The following is a 23,427-nucleotide window of genomic DNA, read 5'->3' as shown; positions in this document are numbered from 1 at the left end:
ATAGCATACACTGTGCCACACAATATACAGTTTCTTCTGTAAAAGTCATCAAGTGTCATGGGGGGGGGGGGCCTTATTGTTTTCTGCCCCATTTCACCTAGAACCGGCCCTGCTGAGCTGAGAGGAAGAGAACTGCAGCAGAAAAGACACTCCCCCTTGAGCTGCCAGAGAACAATACATAGGGGGATCTGTGGATCCATGTGAGGTGCAGGGCTGGTCTTAGCTTTATTAGGGCTCGTTCACACGACCGTCGGTGTCCCGTGTCCGTGCTGTGAACCGCAAAATGCGGTCTGCAATGCACGGGCACCTTCCGTGGGGCAGGCGCATGGGGATTGCAGACCCATTCAGACCTTGAATGGGTTCACGATCCCTCCGTTCCGCAAAAAGATAGAGCATGTTCTATCTTTTTGCCGTGCGGAGGCACGGAACGGGACCAAAGAAAGCACTCCATAGTGTTCCATTCCGTGCTTCCGTTTCGCATCTCCGGATTTGCGGACCCATTGAAATGAATGGGTCCGCATTCGTGATGCGGAATGACAACGGAACGGTGCCCGTGTATTGCAGATCCGCAAATGCGGTCCGCAAATGCGGTCCGCAATGCGGGAACGGGACACCAATGGTCGTGTGAACGAGCCCTTAGAAAGAGATTGTCATGTACTATATGATATCTGATGCTTCATGTTTTACATTTGTCATCCGATAACTTCTGTAACGTAGCTACTCATGCACACTTTCCCAACCACTTTTAAAAAGTGGTGATAGTGGTATAAAAAGACACAAAATGGTGTGCATCTGCATTTGAGACTTTTAATACCGAAATGATAAATTCCGCCCTTATATTTGCACTGGTGTTTTTTTTTGTTTTTTTTTAAAAGGCATGTGTAATTTTTTGCAGTTTATTTCCCCGCTAGCATTTTCTTCTTGGTATTTTGCCCTAAAGAGAAGGGGGTGTAAAAACACCTGAAAAACGCCATGAGCTACAGCATGCTGCACTTTTAAAAAGAAGCAAGAAAGACAAAAAACACCACCTAATTAACAAAACCGCCTGCAGCATAAAAACACTTGTGTGTCCTGGGTTTCATATTTCCTATAGCCCTACAGCTAACATCTGGAGCTGGCGTTTTACAAAGAGTTAAAAAATAAAAAAAACGCCAGCAAAAACCTGTGTGTGAACCCACCCCAAGGCCTCTTTCACACAATCGCGTTTTCCGTTCAATTCATGCCTTGCACCCTCACTGAATCCTGACCCATTCATTTCTATGGTTCTGTATCCGTGAGTGTTGTTTTTACGTGTCACCTCTGCGTTACGTGAAAATAGCAGCATGTTCTATATTCTGCCTTTTTCACGCAGCTCTGGCTCCCATAGAAGTAAATGGGGCTTCAGTGAAAAACGCATCGCATCCGGATGCAAAGTGTTTTTCACTGATGGTTGCTAGGAGATGTAATTTGTAATTTTTCATTCTTTTTTCCCAGGCGTGTGAAAAACCCATCAAAACTGATTGCACAGGCATGGAAAAAACTGAAAAACGGAATGCAATCGCAGACAGAACTGACTGAGCTTCTGTGCAAAAAAAAAACATTTTTTTTCTGAACAGATCCGAACACAATCCGTATCATTCGTGACGTCAGATTTCCATATCATGTAGTGTTTTTACCTCTCCTGACATGTCTTAATAACTACTTGCATTCCCTATGTAATAAAAATTGTGGAGCATCTGTTCGTATGACTCTTTGTTGTGCCATTCCTCTATTATTACTGCTAGAAGTTTACAAATAAATGGCCAGCATGTCAGGAGAGGCAACACGTCCTGTTTAAGGGGTGAAGTCAGAAAGATGTTACTCGATAACCAGGGATTTAGATTTTTTTTTAAAAACCCTTTCCTTTGCTCCTTGCTCAGGGCCGTGGTATTGTATTCCTGGCATTTTTTTTTTCAGTTCTCATGTGGATTAACTGTTACTGGCCCATCTCATTCCTAACCTTGCTCCCATCAGTGAGCTCTGTTCCAGCTGTCTCTACATTTCAGCTGGCACACCTCAATAGTCTGTGCGTAGAGCGTGCCAGCCTGCCATACCCTGGTCTAGCCATCTTGTTGATTCCTGGCATACTGACCAGCTCACTCAGCTCCTGGGGAGTCTATGGGGAAGATTTGTCAAAATGGGAATTTTTCAATTCAGATTTGTATTAGTTTGCATTGCTGTAAATTTAGATACATTTATGAAATGTTGCATGATATTTGATAAATTTGGTGCATTTTCAAAGCGTCACTAACCTTTCAACAAACTCTACATTAAACAATAGTACAATGTGTGTACATGAGGAATACCGTATTTTTCACCCCCCAAAAGTGAGGGGGAAAAGTCCCAGCGTCTTATGAATACTAATGAGCGTTTCCATTATGGAAGAGCTCATTAGTACTGGAGGACCGGGAAGTGATGAAGGCTCTGTACTCACCGCTTCCTGGTCCTCCGCTGTCAGCTTAAGGCCTCATGCACACGACCGTTGTTTGGATCCGCATCCGAGACGCCGTTTTGGGGTCGCAAAAGATGCGGACAGCACTCCATGTGCTGTCCGCATCCGTGGCTCCGTTCCGCGGCCCCGCTAAAAAAAATAACATGTCCTATTCTTATCCGCACTTTGCGGACAAGAATAGGCATTTATATTGCCGGCGCCCATTCCGTTCCGCAAATTGTGGAAGGCAACATTGGCGGCTTCCGTTTTTAGTGGATCCGCGGTTTGCGAACCGCAAAAAAAACGGCACAGCCGTGTGCATGAGGCCTTACTGTGGCTGCGCACAGCGTGAGGGGCGCTCTGTGATGTCAGATTACAGCACAGCCAATGGAGGAGGAGGAAGAGCGCTGGAACAGAGGAGCGGCGGCGTCCGAAGCAGGAGAGGGAAGTTTTTATTTTTATTTTATTAAACATGAGGCAATAGGAACTGCTGGGGGCTAATATGAGGCAATGGGGGCTGCTGAGAGGCATATGGAGGCTGATGAAAAGCTGCTAGGGGGCTCTTATCTGAGGTCTGATTGGGTGTCATTCACAGTTACAAAAATATTTTTTTCTTATTGTCCTCCTCTAAAATCTAGGTGCGTCTTTTAGGCTGGTGCGCCCTATATGGCAAAAATACGATAACTCTATTTCTGGTCATAATATCACTAGTATGTGGCAATTTATAGCAGTTCTGCATAGTGAATCTCTAGTCTGCAGTGCTCTCAGACATGGTGGGTTAAGACTAGCTGCCATCCACTGCACACAGAAAGAAGAAGAGAATCTGCTTCCTAAGCTTCTCTTATGCACTAAGAAACAGGATCATGGAGGACATGACAGAGAGGTACTCACCTGTATGGTTGTGAATAAAGCAATTTGGAGGTTTATCAACCTAAGCAGTATTCTTGTCTATATGTGCTCCTGCTCAGTCCTCCCCCTCTCCTCTCCATAAGCTTGCATTGACATGTGTATTATGATCCTCCTGTGCAGCTGGTCCTTCTTGGATGGGGTTTAGGCATTTTTAGAAAGTGAAAATCAATTAGCAAGTGGTCGAGGGGAACAGATGATAACATGAGAACGAGACATTTCTTACTGATAATACATATTACAAAGTTTATTGTGGTCGCTTGTACTATTGATTTATGCAAAGTTGTGTGAAAAGTTAGTGACCATTTAAGTCTTAGGCCAGTTTCAGATGAAAGTTTTCACTGAGTGAAACATGTTCCACATTGGAGCGTTAATTCCTGTAGTGAACGCTGCATCATAATGATTTATAATGTGTCTCCGCCCAACCTCAACTGTAATGATTTGTAATGAGAATGAAGTATTGAGGCACTCAGGTTCTTTTTGCAATTTAAATGAAATTTATTTCATGAATTAATCTCTGCATCATCCATTCGCCCGTGGTATATATAGGAGCATTAAACAACAGAATATTTCTGACCAAACGTTTCGGTCACGGTGGACCTTCGTCAGTGGTCATATTATCTGGAATAATATTGGATACATGTTCAGGGTTATTCGGATGGCAGAGATAACGTTACATCATCATAGTGAAACAAAAATCAATGTCGATATATACAAGTCAAATTGAACACGGTTGTAGCAGCAAGAGAAATGGTGTCCAATAACGTAATAAATATTCAAATACATAGATGCAAATACGATGGGTCCGTGGCGTATGGTTTATAAAGGTAAAAAATAGTAAAGTACCAGTGTAATAATAGTGGAAGTGACAGGGTTCAAATTGGTACATGGTATATTGTATACTGTGGTATCACACGTGTATCACCGAGTATTAATAATGTAATGATTTGTAGTGATGGCATTATGTCTGTACCAATCATTGCAATTACAATAGAGGTCAGGCAGAGACACACAGCATTACAAATCATTATAATGCCGTGATGTCCAGTCAAAAGAAGCAGAGTTCACTACAGAAATTCACGCTCCCAAATGGAACGTGTCACACAGTGAACACGCTCCTTTTTCATTTTCAAAAACGCATTTTATTTCCCTCAGTGCCCAGATATTATAAGTTGGGCGGCCGTCAAATATAAAAGCCCTTCAAACATTATTTTGTAGTTGCGTTTTCTGACCGTCCAGTGCTCTGGGTGTGATGTTTTTTAAGGCATTTTTCCATAGACTTCTTTATAGAAAAAGAAGTCACTAGAAAAATATTATGTGACTAAAAATGTCAACCAGGGGCGTAGCTAAAAGCTCATGGGCCCTGGTGCAAGAGTTCAGCTTGGGCCCCCGTCCCTCAGTGCTTGTTGGTAAGGGGCAGGGAATCACATATCCTTCCTGCTGCCTGAGGCAACCAAACATTGAAAGGGCACCCCCCACCATGCCAAATTCTTAACCTAAGGGCTCATGCACACGACAGTATGGCTTTTTCAGTGTTTTGCGGTCCGTTTTTTCCTGTTCCGTTTTTTGTTTCCGTTGTGTTTCCTTTCCTTTTTTCCGTTCCATTTTTTCAGTATGCCATATACAGTGTACAGTAATTACATAGAAAAAATTGGTCTGGGCATAACATTTTCAATAGATGGTTCAGAAAAAACAGAATGGATACATTTCCATATGTGTTCCTTTTTTTTTTTTACGGACCCATTGACTTGAATGAAGCCAAGCACCGTGATTTGCGAACAAAAATAGGACATGTTCTATCTTTTCACGGCACGGAAATACTGAAACGGAATGCACACAGAGACACTTCAGTTTTTTTTGCTGAACCATTGAAATGAATGGTTCAGTATATGTACCGCATACTGAACTAAAAAAACGTCCCGGATACTGAACGCAAAATACTGTTGTGTGCATGAGCCCTAACCCCTTCCCTGCAGCCAGAGGTGTAACTTCGCCAGTATGCACTTTCTGTAATACCAGTGTCTTATGCGGCACAAGGGTCTTTGGGCCCCTCAGGCTCCTGGTCCCGGTAGCGACTGCTACCTCTGCACCCCCTATAGCTACACCCCTGATGTCAACCCCAAAAAAGCTTCTAAAAGATGCAACAATTTCATGGTATTGTTTACAAGCCAAAAAAGCACAATAAAAATAAACATATTGTGGCAGGAACCTGAAGGTGGGTTCACACATAGGTTTTTAATGGCGTTTTTTGTGCTTTAGTGCATTTTTTGTGGTAAAAACACTATCTCTATGTTTTCTGAAGTTCTATGAGAAATATTAAATGTCGGACATGCAAGCGTTTTTTTTTATTTAGCCATTAAAAAAAAACACAGCATGTTTCCTTTTGGCATTTACTTTTCTATAGGAATAAAAGTCAGAAAGAAAACCATGGTTCACACAGTCATAAAAAAAAAAAAATGCTGCTAAAAAAACTATGTAAGGCCTCATGCAGACGACCGTATGTATTTTGCGGTCCGCAAAAAATACGGATGACGTCCGTGTGCATTCCGTATTTTGCGGAACAGAACAGCCGGCCCCTAATAGAACATTCCTATCCTTCTCTGTAATGCGGACAATAATAGGACATGTTCTATTTTCTTGCGGAACAGAAATACGGAAACGGAATGTATACGGAGCAATTTTGGTCTTACTGGCTCCACATACGGTCTGCATAAAAAAAAAAAAAACGGAAAGAAAATACGTTTGTGTGCATGAGCCTTTACGCTGCGGTTTTCCACATGAAAATCTGTACACACGTCATCAACATCGTGTGCACGTACCTTTCCGGGGAACCCTTTCGGGTCCAAGCAGATCTTTTTATGAAAAAAAAAGAAGTTTGCAAGTTTTTCTAAAAATCTGTCCAAATCCATATTTCACCCAGAACACCCCCCCCCCCCCCCCCTTAGTCAGTGAAGCCCCAGCTAAGTTATGTAAATGCACTCCGGCCCCGCAGGTGTTAAAATCTCCATGGCACCGAAAAGTGAATGGGTTAAGTGCACATTCCTGCTGAATGTGTTAAACACTACACGTATTGTGCCGCACACACGTAGGGCGCTTCCCTGCAGGGGTTAAACAGCTGAGCGCCCTCCCTCCAGCATTCCAGGCTTTCGCTCCCAGCTCTGCGCATGCGCCTTCCCTTGCGCCGAGTGCCAGATCCCTACGCAGTGCGCCCCGGACATAGGACTCGGAGGACGGGGACTAGCGAGCAGAGCGCAGTGCTGCGGCCAATCACTCAGGAGCGGGGGCAGAGCTTGGGGTGCACGGCACTTTTTTTTTCGGGTGCAAAACTTCTCTGTGCCAGGCAAAAAGTTTACCTGTGCCACCCGGTAGGAGAGAGGGAGCGGAGCAGATACGTGGTATCCAGCGGCCGTCATCACAGGACTCCCCTCTCCTAGCACTCTTTGTCCTCCGCCTGCATCATGCTCTGGATATCCTTCTCCCCTCTGCTCCTTTGCACTTTAGCCGCCTGCAGCCTGGCTGTCCGGGCTGACAAGACGAAAAGTTGTGCGGAGGTCCGGAAACTTTATGAGTCCAAAGGCTTCAACCTGAATGATGCTCCAGTCCATGAAATCAATGGTGAGTGGGGTGAGATCTTCTGTGAATTGGGCTGTATAGGGGGTGATTGGAGTGATCTCAAGGCTAGAGGCTAGAAGTTGGGGGCCTTATGGGAGAGGGGACATTATGGAAGAACCCCTTCTATCCTTTTCTGGCCTCTAGAGTATGGAGCCCCCCAGGGCAGAACTTTTAGCACTGGGACTAGTATCGGATCAGCCGTCCATATGCTAAGAAGATCATAGATGTAGTTTATTTTTTGCCTTAAAAAAATTCAAAAATTGAATTCTTTTGAATTGACCAATAGTCCTACTAATCCTGGTCAAGTTTGTTCAACTTCCTCAAAGTTCTCAACTGGTCAGATGTCCCATATGTCAATTCTCCCATGACCATATGTTTGTAGGAGCAAGGTTGATCCCCACGATGGGGGTCTCACTATTGGTTGTACTGTGTCGGTATGGGTCAGGGCCGGCTATGGTGATTCAGGCACAGGAAACGAGGTCTGGATTGGGTTCAGTCATCCAAGTATCCCATCAAGCATGTGTTATGCAGACGTGGTGTGCGCCTGCATTCACACTCTTTTAATTGCCCCTTGGGGCAGGATTTCCTCACTCTACCCTTTATTACCTTTATTGGATGCTCCTTCCCCTATTGTTTGGGCTGATGCATTGTGCCATGTGCAGCTTTTACTCTGTATTGTTTGCTGAGCCCCCTTGTATACTCTTGTTCAGGGGCTTTATACTCTTTTGTGAGTAGGTGGTATCTAGATGCTGATGAGGCCCTACAATCAGATGATTGAGTTGTCTCAATGTTTCCATCTCATGTATCTCAATAGGTTCAGATTGTACAAGTTATTATTTATTTACGGTATATAGATTTTGTCTTTTGCGTCTTACCCAGGGCCTTTGCCAGGTACTGTTCTCGAACTCTGAAGCAGGTTAATCATATACCCGGCTACAATAACCCTTTCAGTCCTACAGATGGTCTTTGAGAAGTTATGTCTGGCACCTTCTCGTTCCTTTTCAAAATGTTTGGTTTAGAAATATTCCACTAGAACAGTACTGTGGAATCTGGACCTCAAGCGATGTTCTGGAGTCCTAAGAATAATACGGCAGAGGGAATTTTTGGGTTCAGTTATTCAATAATAGGTACTCTCTGCCAAGGAGTGGGCACTTATCCTTTTAATGGGATCAAATTTAGAGGTTCTAGTGAAGGGGGGAATGAATTCACTTGTGGTTTCAAGGCAGATTATCAGGAGACATCTCATTGGGTTCTTAGTGTGATAAATCGATTGCCTTGTGGGTGTCTCTTAGGTACTGCTGCATTGGTTGTCTTGATTTTACCCTTTTAGTGTGAAGTTGTAGACCACATAACTGATGTTGGTGTAAATATGAGGTGTGATTCCTTATCTTTCCGTTTGAATGTGCTTAGTGTGTATGTATACCTTCATACTTTAACCCCCCCCCCCCACTTTGTCCTCTGTCAATTTGGCCTTTTAAGGTCTTTTTATGTTGTTATTGTGGTCTCCTCCACTAATAATGGTTGGTGGGTGGCAGCCACTGCAGCACCCTTTAAGGGGCCTTACTCAAATTTATTCTAAATTGCATATAAATGTGGATTATGTAATGTGATTCTGCATTACAGTAGTGATATCCATGCTATTCATGGATTGTAAAGGGTGCATTAGTCCATTAGGGTTACCTGTGTAGGAGACCTGACATTCAGTTGAGCCTATTCTGATAAGAAGACTTTCTGTTACTTATTTTTTTGTCTTTTTCACTGTTTGTAGATTTGGTTTAGACATTTTTATACTTTACTTGAGTTTATATACAATTAAAAGATCTGCCTTGCTCCTTCAGAATTTATTTCAGCAATATTACAAGACTGGAAAAGTTTGAGGATCCCCCCCCCCCCCCCCCCCCCCCCAAAAAAAAAAAAAAAAAAAAAGTTTTCATTTTTATTTTCACCTTTTGGAAAGTCTTTAAATGTCCCACTACAAAAAAAAAAGCCTTGTTGGCTTAGACTTTGTAATCTGCTCCTGATGTCTGGGGTGGTGTGTTCACCCAGGAGATCATTTTAGAACTGTATAATTGTCCAAGGGAATGGACCTGTCCAATTACCTCTGAAGACACGCTTGCCAGTTAATACGAGAAGAAATTAACATAATCATTCTCCATTAAAGCTTCCAATCAAGATGGAAACTCATAGGAGCACAGATCCTCCAGTGTTCTGCTCTGTAGGTGTGCTTTTCAGAGCAGCTGGTAGGCTCCTGTGTTTTTTTTCCAGGGACATCATTTGGGCCGGTGGAAAAATGGGAAGTGTCACTCAATCGGTCTGTTTATTTCTGCACTATGTCAGACATTTTTGTTCAAGAAAACGGTTATATTCCTCCATATGACACCGCCACCCCCCCACTACTATACACAGTAGCGTTACTGTACATTTTCACATCTTTTTGTAAGCTTTTAGAAATTTCATAATTTTTGGATTTTGTCACCAGTTGTTGCTGTTAATAAATAAGGATCCATTCAATTTTATGTCCTAGAAATTTGCAGCTTCCAATAAAGCATGTCTGGATTAATTTGACTTCCTTTGATTTCTGTGGGTGCTGATCAGATACATTTCTGTGATGGGTATTCTTTGACTTCCCACATTTGGAGGTTAAATAGCAGATGTTCTTGTGGTTTTATTGCTGTTCCTGTTGAATTAATTATAAGGCCCCAGGAATTTGCAGAAGGCACACTGTATGGTGGGGTGGACACATTACTGTAGACTTCAGGAGCCAGTATGGTTGATAAGTAGCGAGCCGGTAAGGTCTTAAAAGACATCTGTGGAAAAAAAATACCTTAAAATTCTAGGCAGTCTATCTGGAGCATTGACCATGCTGAACTGCTGACAGCACTTGGTAGGGGCTCGGGAGTGTATAATCAGGGGTAGTATGAATATGAAGTTTTACACTTACAAGAACAGACTCTGTCAGAATAAAACTCCACGTTCTCCCTACTCCAGATTATAAAAGCTCCACAGATGGTATGCTTGTACTGTCCTCCCCAGCCTCTACCTTGCTCTGTCATCATGGCTGAAAAAAATCAGATTTTTATTTCTAATCTATCCTCTGGATAGATCATCAGCATCTGATCGGCAGAGGTCCGACACCCGGGACCACCCTGCTACAGCTAAGCTCCTTTCAAGTGAACAGGGCTAAGCCGTGCCTAGCCATTTATACTAGTCGTGACATCACTGGGCCTGCGGTACATAGTGAGAAGACCGCGGCACTGGAGCGCCGCTGCCTTCGCAAACAGCTGATCGGCAGCGATCCCTGGTGTCCAGAGGATAGATCATCAGAAATAAAAACCCCTTTAAAACCCTACCCTGCTGGCCCTGTGAGGGTCAATGTATTTACCTGCTCCCCATCGCTCAATTATCGCTCCTCTCTTTACAGCACTTTATGTGCGAGCTGCTGCCATTGACTGGCCTCAGCGGTGACTAGTCACATGCCGCGTGTGGACACATCACTGCTGAAGGCAGTCATTGACTGCAGAGACTTACTCACTTGACCCCGTCTGTTCAAGAAGTTTAAATATGGAGACTGGAAGCGCTGTAATGCTTGGTGCCCACGGAGTCGGAAATGAGCGGTGGAGAGCAATGAAATCTCCCAGCATAATGTAATAGAGCGGAGGCAGCTGAGCAGATTGATGTAGCGTGTGTATGTATATATGTGTGTATATATGTGTGTATATATATATATATATATATATATATATATATATATATATATATATATATATATATATATATATATATACTCTTTCTGAGCTTTGAAGTCAAGCAGGCGATCCTATCAGTGATTGACAGCTCTCTCTGTACAGTGATTGACAGCTCTCTCTGTATACACAGTCATAGAGGGAAGGCCGTCAATCAATGTCAAACTAATTTAATCAGTTTCTATGAGGAGGAAAGTTCTAGACTTGACAGCGGCGAATCAATGGATGTCGTGTATCTGGTCTTCTCCAAAGCATTTGACACTGTGCCACATGAAAGGTTAGTATATAAAATGAGAATGCTCGGACTGGGAGAAAAGGTCTGTATGTGGGTAAGTAACTGGCTCAGTGATAGAAAACACAGGGTGGTTATTAACGGTACACACTCAGATTGGGTCACTGTCACTAGTGGGGTACCTCAGGGGTCAGTATTGGGCCCTATTCTCTTCAATATATTTATTAATGATCTTGTAGAAGCCTTGCACAGTCAAATATCTAAACTGTGTAAAGTAATTGACATGGAAGAGGACAGTATACTACTACAGAGGGATCTGGATAGATTGGAGGCTTGGGCAGATAAGTGGCAGATGAGGTTTAACGCTGACTAATGTAAGGTTATGCACATGGGAAGGAAAAATGCAAGTCACCCGTACATACTAAATGGTAAAACACTGGGTAACACTGACATGGAAAAGGCTTAAGAATTTTAGTGAACAGCAAACTAAGCTGCAAAAAACAGTGTCAGGCAGCTGCTGCCAAGGCCAATAAGATAATAGTTTGCATCAAAGGGGGCATAGATGCCCGCGATGAGAACATAGTCCTACCACTTTACAAATCACTCGTCAGACCACACAGCCTGTGAACAAGGCAGACATAGCAGAGCTGGAGAGGGTACACAGGAGGGCAACTAAAGTAATAACTGGAATGGGGGGACTACAGTACCCTGAAAGATTATCAAAATTAGGATTATTCACTTTAGAAAACAGACTGAGGGGAGATCTAATTACTATGTATAAATATATCAGGGGTCAGTACAGAGATCTATCCCATCAGCTATTTATCCCCAGGACTGTGACTGTGACGAGGGGACATCCTCTGCGTCTGGAGGAAAGAAGGTTTGTACACAAACATAGAAGAGGATTCTTTACGGTAAGAGCAGTGAGACTATGGAACTATCTGCCTGAGGAGGTGGTGATGGTGAGTACAATAAAAGAGTTCAAGAGGGGCCTGGATATATTTCTGGAGTGTAATAATATTACAGGTTATAGCTACTAGAGAGGGGTCCATGATCCAGGGAGTTATTCTGATTGGAGTCGGGAAGGAATATTTTTTTTCTCCTTAAGTGGGGAAAATTGGCTTCTACTTCACAGTTTTATTTTGCCTTCCTCTGGATCAACTTGCAGGATAACGGGCCGAACTGGATGGACAGTTGTCTTTTTTCGGCCCTATAAACTGTTACTATGTTATGTTACTGATAGGACCGTCTCCTGGACTTCAAAGCCCAGAATGAGCAGGAATTTTAATGAAATGCAAGATATTCTGAATCTTCCCATAAAACTAAATATCAATTAGCTCAGCTCCTCCTGCTCTATAAAATGCTGCCTGCAAAGCCTCTTTACTCTTTGGAACCTTGTACCGTCTTCTCAATTAGCTGATTCCTTTGCTTTAGGCCAGAAATCTGTTGGAGACAGTTCTGTGCATTGTGGCCCTCGTTGTGTACAGTCAGTGCTTTCATACCACCTCTTGATGCTCCGTAAAGGTTACAAACAGACCTCCCCCCCCCCCCCTTTTTTTTTTTCTTCGAGTTTCTTCTGTTTCTGTAAAGGAGGCCGGAAAGACTGAATTTCTCCAGCCGAAATTTGATCCGAGCCACCAGAAATATTTCTACCCTTCAGAATGAGAAAAATGCACTCAGAATCTGTACTTTGAGGAAAGGTGGTGGTGGGGGGATTTGACATTTCATTCAGTTATAGTTTTAGGTTTTTCCTAATAACTTTGGTTTTGTGTGTGTATTTTTTAATCTTAGGAGCTCTATTCTCCTTTGTGGGTAGTAATGCAATGGAATATAAGTTCCAGTAACCAGCTTAGACCTCCGTTATTTTTTTTAAAAAGATCTTTAGGTTGAAATTGGAAGTTTTCTTAGCACTTGTGCCTCCGGATTCGGGTAGCATGTGACTTTATTTCAAAGCATTTAGTAAATAAAAAATCCAAAACCAGATGTTACATGCTGGCCAATAGGAAATTTTAAAACACACTCTTCAAACGCATTTTTTTTTGTAGTTTTTTTTTTTTCTAGATAGTTTCCTTGCATTTTTTTTTAATAGTGTGTGTTTTTTTTTTATCGCAGCGTTTACTGGGTGTGCCTTTTTTCAGACATTTTCTTAGACTTCTCTAGGGGAGAGAAAGTATGAAGCGCAAGAACAATGTTTTACTAAAAATGTGGGATAAAACCTTTTAGAAAAGGGGCCGAATGAGTCAAAATAGAAGAAACATTACTCGCCTTCCCTCACCGATTCCACCACTACTACTATTGACTTACTGGGTCTCCACTTCCTGTCCCGTCTCGACATAGGAATGGCATGAAATGGAATCTCCAGCAATCACTGGTGACCCGTGGCTGAGAAAGCATTTCTTCTCATTTTCTGTGTCCAGACTGGACCAGGGAGCAGTAACAAGCTGGAATCAGTAAGCATCAAAATGGCAGCAGTGGGGGATCGGTGCAGTGATACTTTTTTCTACCCCTTGTCTAAAATTTTCTGCTGGATAAGTAATTTTTTTTTTTTGTGTGGACCGTATACGGAACCATTCATTTCAATGGGTCCGCAAAAAAAACGGAAGTTACTGTGTGCATTCCGTTTCCCTATGTCTGCATTTGCGTTCCGCAAAAAAATAGAACATGTCCTATTATTGTCCGCACTACAGACAAGGATAGTACAGGTCCATCAGGGGCCAGCTGTTCCGTTCCGCAAAATACAGAATGCACATGGACATCATCCGTATTTTTTGCGGACCGCAAAATACATAACGTCGTGTGCATGAGCCCTCACTTGCAAGGTATGTCCCAAGTGTCCGGTTATAGGTGTGAACAGATTTCCTTTTAAGGCTCTCCCCCCAAAGAGTGGATTGGCAGGCGAGTATATGCGCTACTTCTCAAATTATCACTATGGGATTACTGTAGAGGATCAAGCTCTACCACTCAAAGATAAATGGAGTGGTAGCCCATATGCTTGATTACCAACCCATTCATAAGCGAGACTCGGCACCCCCATTTTCACGATCATTGGGTGTCATGGTGCCCCTAAACCTGTGGATAAAGTATACATTAAAATCTTGGAACAACCCCTTTAAGGTCTCACTACAACCTTTACCTAAGTTAAGGCACCTGTATACCTTCAATATCTGATGGCTGAATAATCGTTATGCCGATGGCTATCTTTCTGATGCCCACATACGAGTTCTGACTGGCCTACCATGTACGTGTTTTCAATTCTGGCGGTTGCGTGTCCCTCAGGAGAACAAAAGGATTGGGTGAAAATGTTATATATCCATGATTCTTCTGTCTCCAGTTGAGTTGAAGCTTCCCTCATAAACATTAGATTGTTTTTGGGTCTTGCCAAAATTGGGAGGTTCGATTCATGATACACTAATGTGTATGTGGGCATTTAGAGGTAGTCACCTCTGCAAATGTGTCCAACAACGTGGCATGGCCAAATTACATTGCTGGAGATAGAATGTAAGCTTCACCCAACACCAGACATGATCAGAGCAGTATTAGACAACTAGGCCTCTCGACTGAATTAGCGGTTTCAATTAGTGCAGCATGGCCGCTATAAAGGGATATAAATGACAGTCACTTATCTTTCAATTTCCTCAAGACATTGCCAGACAATTGGACTATCCTTTTAGCCTGTTGGTGTATCCTACCAAAATTGATAATTTGATAACCGCCCTTAGATTTTCTTTGGGTTTATTTTCATTTTGGATTTATTTTTAAAAAAAAATTGGTACAAAATCTGTTTATCACCATGTTTTCCTAGGTGTCAGCAAGTTTACTGTTTTCTCAGGAAATCTTAATCTTCTTTGTCTGGAGATAGGAAAGGAAGGGAGGCTCCAGTGATGAGCTCAGCACTTCTTCCTCATTTAGTATGCTCATATGGATTTATTTAGTCATATGTCTTAATGTTTTTGTAACATTTTGTTCTCTTAGGAAGAACAGTGTTTACAGAAGTATATGGGGACATGTGGTGGTCATAAATGGTGTGCTCCCTGGAGCTAATACATTAGCATTGCAGGGTGGATTTCTAGGATGTTGGAAGTCCTAGATCACTAGGGAGGCAAGTCTGGACTTTAATTGTTTACCCTCCTCCCCCGCACCCTGTTGATTCTGCAGCTTCCTCCCCCATCCCTATGTAGCTTCCCACATCTACCATGTTTCAAAGGCACACAATGTGGATATTTTGCTAGATTTACATAATTTATTGCCATTGATATACTGCCAATTTGTACAACCCATGCTGACAGTTGGTGCTTGTGTAGAAACCATACTAACAATTGAAACCAAGTCTCATGGGACAGTTTATTGGATGCTAAGACCATCTTCAGAGAAGATCATGCTAAATTTGTTTAGCAGTCCAGTCGGATCATTTCTAAAGAGACAATGCAATTTTTTTCTTTCTTTATCTATAAAACACGAATGCATTTTTTGCTTCCTCATGTGGCTTTCAGTCTTTCTGACAACCATCTTGTATGCTGCAATATGGAAAAGTTAGGCCATGTTCATTCTGTGGTGTTAGGTGTGCCGGCTCATCTAAACTTTCCCGGCAGGCTGTCCTGACAAAGGAATAGCCTGCTGGATCCGTACTACCGTTTGCACGCTTGTGCTGCCGGAAGTGCGTCCAGACCCATGCCGATATGCGGCCGGACAAAAACCGCAACTTGCAGCCAAATTGTCTTCGTGCTCCTCGATTTTTATGGGGGAAAATTTTTGGGCTTAGTCCATTGTATGTCATCTTACAAAAGGTCTATAATGTGGCACATGGAGTGCAATTCATGGACCTTTAGGAGCTCAGCGTGCTGAAAAAAAAATAATTTGCTATATATGTAATAAAGAAAAAAAAAAAGCTATTTGCCTCTTAATCCCCCACCCATTCTACACAGATGCTCCAGTGTTCCTTGAGGACTTTGTTTACAAGCTGCAGGCATGCCACCGCTTCAGCCAAATCTGTGGCCATAGCGGTCACGTGCCATATTTTTGGCATCACTCCTTAGCCATTATGCCCGTAGATATGTCACGGGACCTCACTTTACCTATATTTTTAATTTTTTAATCGACTGCACATCCCATTTAAGTAAACTGGTGTTGTGTGTTTTTTTTTTTTTTTTTTTTTTTTACTTGGTTCAGATTTGTGCTGCTTGTAGATCATTTTGTTTTCTCCTGTGAAAGCATCGGGAGAAAAAAAATGAACAACTTCTTTGGAATTTTTCTGCATGGGTTTCAATGCCTTTGTTGGGGCTCTATGTATCACCAGGGCTTTAGGCTGGGTTCACACCTGAGCGTTTTACATCGCGTTCCTACGCGCTGTAAAACGCTCAACAAGGAGAAACCAATGATTCCCTATGGGAATGGTTCACACTTGGGCGTTTTACAGCGCGTACGATCGCGCTGTAAAACGCCCGACGCTCCAAAAAGTACATGAGCGACTTTTGGGGCGTTTGTGGCCATAGGACACTGTAGTGAATCACACAAACGCGCGTCTACTATTACAAAAACGCGCTTAAAAATGCGCGTCAAAAACGCGCGTAAAACGCGCGTTTGCGCAACGCTCAAGTGTGAACCCAGCCTGAGTGTGTTTAACCATGCTCTCGACGTAGCAGTCTACGTAGACCTTGTGTCTAGAGCTCCTTCTTGAAGCTCCTTGATTGGTAACCCTCAGCGGCAGCAATGTTTTTCTCTCTTGTTTGTGAATTGTAACTCGTGTTATCCCGATGTAACCTTTTCCGTTGCCGTTTTTTTAATGTGTAATGTGAACATATTTGACAACCTCGAAACTCTTCACACACACCTGGGAACCCCCCCCCCCACCGTTCCTGGAATGGCAGAGATCTAGAGATGTTTGCTGGCTCTGTCACATACACATCTTGTGTTAATTGAACCTTTTTTTCTTCTCCTCAGGAAATCCTGGTCTAAAAGAACCGTTTACATTTTCGGTAATATTTTTGAATTTTGGACGGCTCCCTTCATACCAGGGATGCGTAAGCAGTGGAAAGTCTGGTGCCGTCTTTCCTGCTTCATAATGCAGCGATTGATTCCTTTTGGGACACATTCAGTTATTTGCTTGTCTGGGTTCATGTCTTCGTACCTGCACAAGACGTTTATTAACATTACAGTTTGGCGCTTTGCACAGGGGAAAGAGTGAAGTTATTTACGTGGGGTCGTGGTCATTTAGTATTGTCTATACGTTGATTGAACAGATCAGGTCTTACATCTGACATATTCTTGAGCTGGCGAACTGGACAAATTACTTTCTAAAGGGAATGGTTACTGATGTGTTCACCCAACGTTCAAATTTTTTCTTGTCCCATCCTTCATCTCCCCTCCCAAGGCTGCCGCTGCCTTTATTTGGACTTTTGAATGACCTACTGGACGGCTTTATGTTACAGAACAAAAGAGATGCCTTTTTAGCCCAGAGATCTTGTGAGACCACCAAGGACTCTGAGCTTTTGCATTGAAACAATAAGAAAAATTCAACAATAAGAAAAATGCATGACTGAATGGCTCAAAAATGTGGAGTGGTGGAAGCATTGATTTAAGTCCAGAGCACTGTCACAACACAGACAGACCCAGGCAAATACCTCTAGGCTGCTAAAATAGAACGGAGTCTAAGTGTTTACGGTCGCTAGTATGACACACACATGACTCGCGTTCTCAGCCACATGCTCCAAAACAAATCTGATCCATTGGACCTTTACCAGAAATATCATTCATCCCTGCGTTCTTTTTGAGGAGGTTAACTTTTATAAAGTTTTATGCGGTTTTGTGAAACTTGTTAGTCTAGTTTTCTCTTACTGTGTGTGACAGACCAAAAAGTAGACCTTTTTGTACAGGCCTTTAGCAATTTGACACCCATCTATAGATGATTTCTGGCAGCGGACTACTAAAGTTTTTTTTATTTTTATTTTTTTCCTGTGACCTACGTATATACTATAGTATGTGAAGGTTGTTTTTATGGTTATTGTGCATGTATTTGATCATTGTATGTAAAAACTTGTGTATAAAATTTCCCATAAAAAGGTCTACAACCATATTTTTGGGATCCAGAAAACCAGACATCTCCCCCTTTTTTTTTTTTTCCCCCCCCCCCCTTCCATATTTGGAAAGAAAATCTATGGGTGTAATCCTGACTGCATAAAGGTTTGTGCATTCAGCGGTAATATGGCTTCATTTTGTTCAGAGCTGAGTAGAGATGCATGAGACCTCTACTGTGCCTCGGTATGCTTTCCACTTAATATGAAGGCATCCAGATTTTTTTTTCTGTTGGGTTCTGTACAAATCTGAAAGACAACTCTGTCGCACTCTTTGAGACTCTGTATGAGCAGAGGTTGTATGGCTTCATGCTAATGTAGTGGTGCATGCTTTCTACAGTCCAGTACAGTCCCATACTAGTATTTGAGCCCTAAATTTCATAAACTGTTGATGGATCACATCCTTTTTAAGTTGCCGGAGTGTTTGACTAGGAAGAATCTGTGTAGCTTAGGTCATCGAACAGCTTTCTTTCCCGACTACCTCCTTGCTTCCTCATACATGTACACGTTCAGCTCTGTGTTGTGGAGAGGGGAGAAAAGCTGCCACCACAGGTGTCTGGCAGTGGCTATCTCATGGGAGAACAAAAGGATTGGGTGAAAATATTCATTTTGTCTGGAATTTCTGTCCCATAAAAAAAAAAAATTAAAATCTGTCAGGCGCTCCCCATACACATTAGACGGATTCTGATGACAACATACCAATGTGTATGGGAACCTTTTTAAAGGCACGCTTCACTGGTTTCTTTGAGGCCTCATCCACACAAACGTATTTTCTTTCCGTGTCCGTTCCGTTTATTTTTGCGAACCGTATACGGAACCATTCATTTCAATGGGTGCGCCCAAAAAACGGAAGTTACTGTGTGCATTCCGTTTCCGTATGTCTGTATTTCCGTTCCGCCCAAAAATAGAACATGTCCTATTATTGTCTGCGTTGCGGATAAGGATAGGATCGTTCTATTAGGGGCCAGCTGTTCGTTTCCTCAAAATACGGCATGCACACGGACGTCATCCGTTTTTTTTTTTCAGACTGCAAAATACATACGGCTGTATGCATGAGCCCTGATTCTGAATCTACTTTTCCTCCCCCGCACTGCTATGTTCATGATACCATGTATCTGGAGAACAGCACCTCATAGTGACGTTTAATGCTATCAAAATAATTTTTAATTTTTAGTTACATGATAGACAGTTTGTTTTTTAAAAAATGTGTAAAATTTGTTTGCTCATATGTTCTAGTCTCTTCCCGTCTGCACATGTTCGTTGATTTAAAAAAAATATTCTTTCCCTCCCACTTCTTTGCAGGCTGCATATACATTACTGTAGGAGATACTTCCTTCTATTGAGGTGTGCTCCAGCCCAGCAATAATTTATGACGGCTCATGTCAGGAGCTGCCTGAGGCTGTTCGAAGCTTTGCTTGTTTTCCGTCTGCCCTGATTTTTATCAACCTACCCTGTCACCCACCTGTGAACTGGAAGAATATGACTGCTCCTCTTGTATCTCTATTGTATTGTACCTTTTTTGCTACCGTAATATGGTGGGACTTTTGTACTTTTATCACCTGTTTTCATCACTGCTTGGCCTTATCTTTTTTTTTATTCTAGGACTCCACATGGTCATGGGATTACAGGTCATGGCCAAGTGATGTCACTATTGACCATTTTTGAGATGTATTGCAACTTTTAGCCATCTACTATGGTACATAAAAATTTGTTGGGAATTTCACAAGTCCTCCAGTCAAGAATTTTGTCTACTTTGGCTTTATGGCTTCTTGGGCTTATTTGAAGATAGTTTTTCGCTATTTTTACTCCGGTCGCCCCACTTTTTAAAAAGTTGGTTGGAACATGGCCGTTTATCAACTGAGGCTTTTTAAAGACTTGCGAAAATTGTTGCATTCTTACCCCAGTAAAGAGGTGTCAAAGAAAGTGGAGTAACCTCTCAACACAGAAATGTTAGGCTACCTGCATACGTTGCGCATTGTAGTAACAGCAAAGTGTAGGAGATTAGTCTAATCTCATGTACATTTCAATTTTTCATTCTTTGTGGAAATTGACCTGTTGTGCTGATCTAGAAATCTGCAGCATACCAAATATGTTTGCTATATATATATATATATATATATATATATATAATTTTTTTTCTTTTGGTGCTGATTTCAGACTTTTCAATGGAAGGGGGAGATCTACTGCAAGAAACACATCTAACACCATCTAAACGTGCAGCCAATTGCCCGAAACTGCTGTTGGTGCAGTCAAGTAATTTTTTTTTCTTCTGAGAAGCAGAGCTTGCTGTCTAAATCGCACTCTGCTGTCCAGAAACAATGCAGCCATACTTGGATGCGCAATGGCAGTAGCCATCTTTTGTAAACTTTTTTGTGGAGGAGGGAAGGAACACTTTCTTCCCGATAATTGGTTGCTCCACTAACCATGTAAACCCACTATTAGACTTAAAGGGGTTATCCAAAATTTAAAACATGCCCCTCATATAAATTATACTTTCCCGGCACCCGCGTCACTCCTGATCTCCGCCTTGCCTCCGCTGCCTTCCTAGCATCGTGGGTGATGCTAGGGAGTCTTGTCCCCAGTGGGGCCTGCTCTTGGCTACTACCCGCCTCGCCAGATCCGTTTTGATCTGTGCGATGGGGAGATGAGGCGGCCATGCGGGGGTCAGGAGCGACACTGGTGCCAGGGAGAGGGGTAAGTATAATCTATATGAGGGGCCCGGCCATCGGGGGGCATGTTTTAGACTTTGGATAACCCCTTTTTAAAGATTAACCAAATCTATCAAACATGTAACATTTGATAAATTCTGCCCAAATAATGGCAACAGACTCCTGCAAAAATCACAGAAAATTCCCCTTCTGACAAATGTCCCCCAATGTTTTTTGACTGGAGGTGGCCTGTTCTGCTTGTAGACTATAATATCTATGGTTAGCTATTGATGATGTTCACTACAAGAGTCACCCAAACCATCGTTGGCCCGCAGCATTCAACCACTGCTATGGCGTAATTTATTGGGAGAATTTTTAGAGCTCTTGAAGGAACGTCCTCCTGAATCGTGCCTGTACATAACCTGTCCTGAAGTTGAATAATGGTTTTCAGAATCTGTAATTTAGGATAATTAAGGTATTACATAACGTGTGTTCTGCTGGGTGCATTATTATTACACCCAGCATATTCAGATTATTCAGCACTGTATGCAGCTTTTTTTTTTTTTTTTTGATAACTAGAGATGGTGCATCACAGTTGTTTCGACTAAGTAAAGTGAATTCACGTTTATCTATCCATGCCAAGATACACTGGGGAAAATGTCTTTCCAAATGAAGAGCAGCCTGGTGCCAAGTTCCTCAGATCTTTTTAGGTGTGGGGTTGTTTGTTCTCCCAGTACACGGTCGTCTTCTAAAGGTTTTGTAAATATTAATTTAGAAATGCTGAAGACTTTGCCGTGTCCTTAACTTTTTTGAAAGGAGCCCTGTTCATATTTCTGAATGTTCAACACTGCTGTATTATGCGCGCGTAGGTTGTGAGGCTTAATGGGAGATGTCCTGCATCGGTCACGTCGGCCATCTTTTCTCTGATTAAAACATCTATTGAACTACTGAGCGTAGGGAATGTGTTGTCATGTGGAACAGCTGTGAAATGTTCGTAGGGTGTTACAGCGCTTATAATAACAGTTTGATCATCTGTGAAGCCCTCTCCCTCTCCCACTGTGGGTTCTCTGTAACTGTGGCTGCACAGGGGATGTCTCTCATGAGCACTTTTGACTTTTTTTAATTTATTTTTTATGTGACATGCCTTATGCACTAAACATTTGAAATATTTAATCTCTGTTCCTCAATCTTTCACACTTTGTCCAGCTTCGATGACTCTCAACGGAATCAGAAATTGGGCATATTTGTGCTGTTGGATCATGATGAGTTCATGTGAACTGTCAAACACTTCTCCACCAGCTCTTCTTAATTTTATCTATGAAACTTTCCGTTGCCATAATACAGTCCAATGACCTCAACCAAACTTTGTCTTTGAGAGACGTCGGAGTTGAAAATATCTCCCCTCTGGCTTAAGAACTTACTGAGGCCAGATATTAAAACAAAAGAAAAAAATAAAAGACCATGCTATAGCCCAGTGAAAGTAATGCTTGGCATGAACCTTCTAGATAATACATGGCAGAGTTTACACCATCAAGTTACCGTATATCTAGGTTTAAAAATTCTGAATGTCCCAAGTGTTAAAGGGAACGTGTCATCAGAAAATGACCAATAGTTGAAATCAAATTTTTGTTAACCTCTGCAGATATTCTAAAAAACATGCTTATTTTAATTTTTCCATGTACCAGTTTTTATTCCATGTACCTGTCTATGTTAAAGAGGACCTTTTATCGGTCCAAACATTGTGAACTAAGTATCATGACATATACAGCGGCGCCCAGGGATCTCGCTGCACTTACTATTATCCTTGGGCGCCGCTCCGTTCTCCCGTTATGTCCTCCGGTATGTTCGGGGACTTGGTTATAGTAGGCGGAGTCTGCCCTTGTTCTGCTGGGCGTCTCCTTCTCCTAGGCTGTAGCGCTGGCCAATCGCAGTGCAGAGCTCACAGCCTGGGAGTTTTTTTTTTCTCCCAGGCTGTGAGCTCTGCGATGCGATTGGCCAGCGCTACAGCCTAGTAGGAGACACCCAGCAGAACAAGGGCAGACTCCGCCTACTATAACCAAGTCCCCGAACATACCGGAGGACATAACGGGGAACGGAGCGGCACTCAGGGATAATAGTAAGTGCAGTGAGATCCCTGGGCGCCGCTGTCTATGTCATGATACTTAGTTCACAATGTTTGGACCGATGAAAGGTCCTCTTTAAAAAATAAAAAATCAATATATAATCCTGCAGTTTTTACACTGGCCACTGGACCTAATAGTAGGTCACGATTTCCTATTCTGTTCAGGTAACTTTTCAGTAGGCATCATCATTATCATCAGAATTACAATGACAAGTAACACTTAGGTCCACCATTTACAATAGGTGATATTACAGCTTATGTACTCCATCCTGACCTCTTCACAGTTCGCAGAGCATGTCTCAAACTCTCCCATGGAAGTCAATTATGTCTTCTGTCTATTGTGTCTGTGGCCCAGGTAGATGCTCTCAAAAGACAAAGGGCCAGATTTATCATGACTCTGACAGCTCACTCCACTTTAACATATGGCTAAAGTCCGATTTTAGCGAAGTCAGATTTATGATCGGCCCTTTAAGACTGTAATAAATGTGGTCTGACGGTAGCAGTTTATCCGTCAGTAAGCAGCTTTACAAAAGTCGCACATCTTTGCGAAAAAGTCGCATGTTCTATTAAAAAGTCTCATAAGATAAGCATGGTCCTCACTGGAGTGAAATTGCGACTTTTTAAATAGTCCTAATAGTAAATCTGTCT

The 23,427-nt window shown here is 42.4% G+C and overlaps 1 protein-coding gene across 1 annotated transcript in view; it reads left to right on the top strand.

Moving 5' to 3' along the window:
- Positions 1 to 6,550: 6,550 nt before the first annotated feature.
- LOC122919764 (glypican-4-like) overlaps positions 6,551 to 23,427 on the top strand; it is a 57,606-nt gene continuing 40,729 nt past the window's right edge. The window contains exon 1 of the mRNA XM_044268949.1: positions 6,551 to 6,970. Coding sequence (XP_044124884.1) covers positions 6,814 to 6,970 — 157 coding nt within the window. The 5' untranslated portion in view covers positions 6,551 to 6,813. The remainder of the gene's footprint in view (positions 6,971 to 23,427) is intronic.

Source organism: Bufo gargarizans, chromosome 9 (genome assembly GCF_014858855.1).
Source record: "Bufo gargarizans isolate SCDJY-AF-19 chromosome 9, ASM1485885v1, whole genome shotgun sequence".
Lineage (NCBI taxonomy): Eukaryota > Metazoa > Chordata > Amphibia > Anura > Bufonidae > Bufo > Bufo gargarizans.
This window is presented reverse-complemented; position numbering and strand designations above follow the sequence as displayed.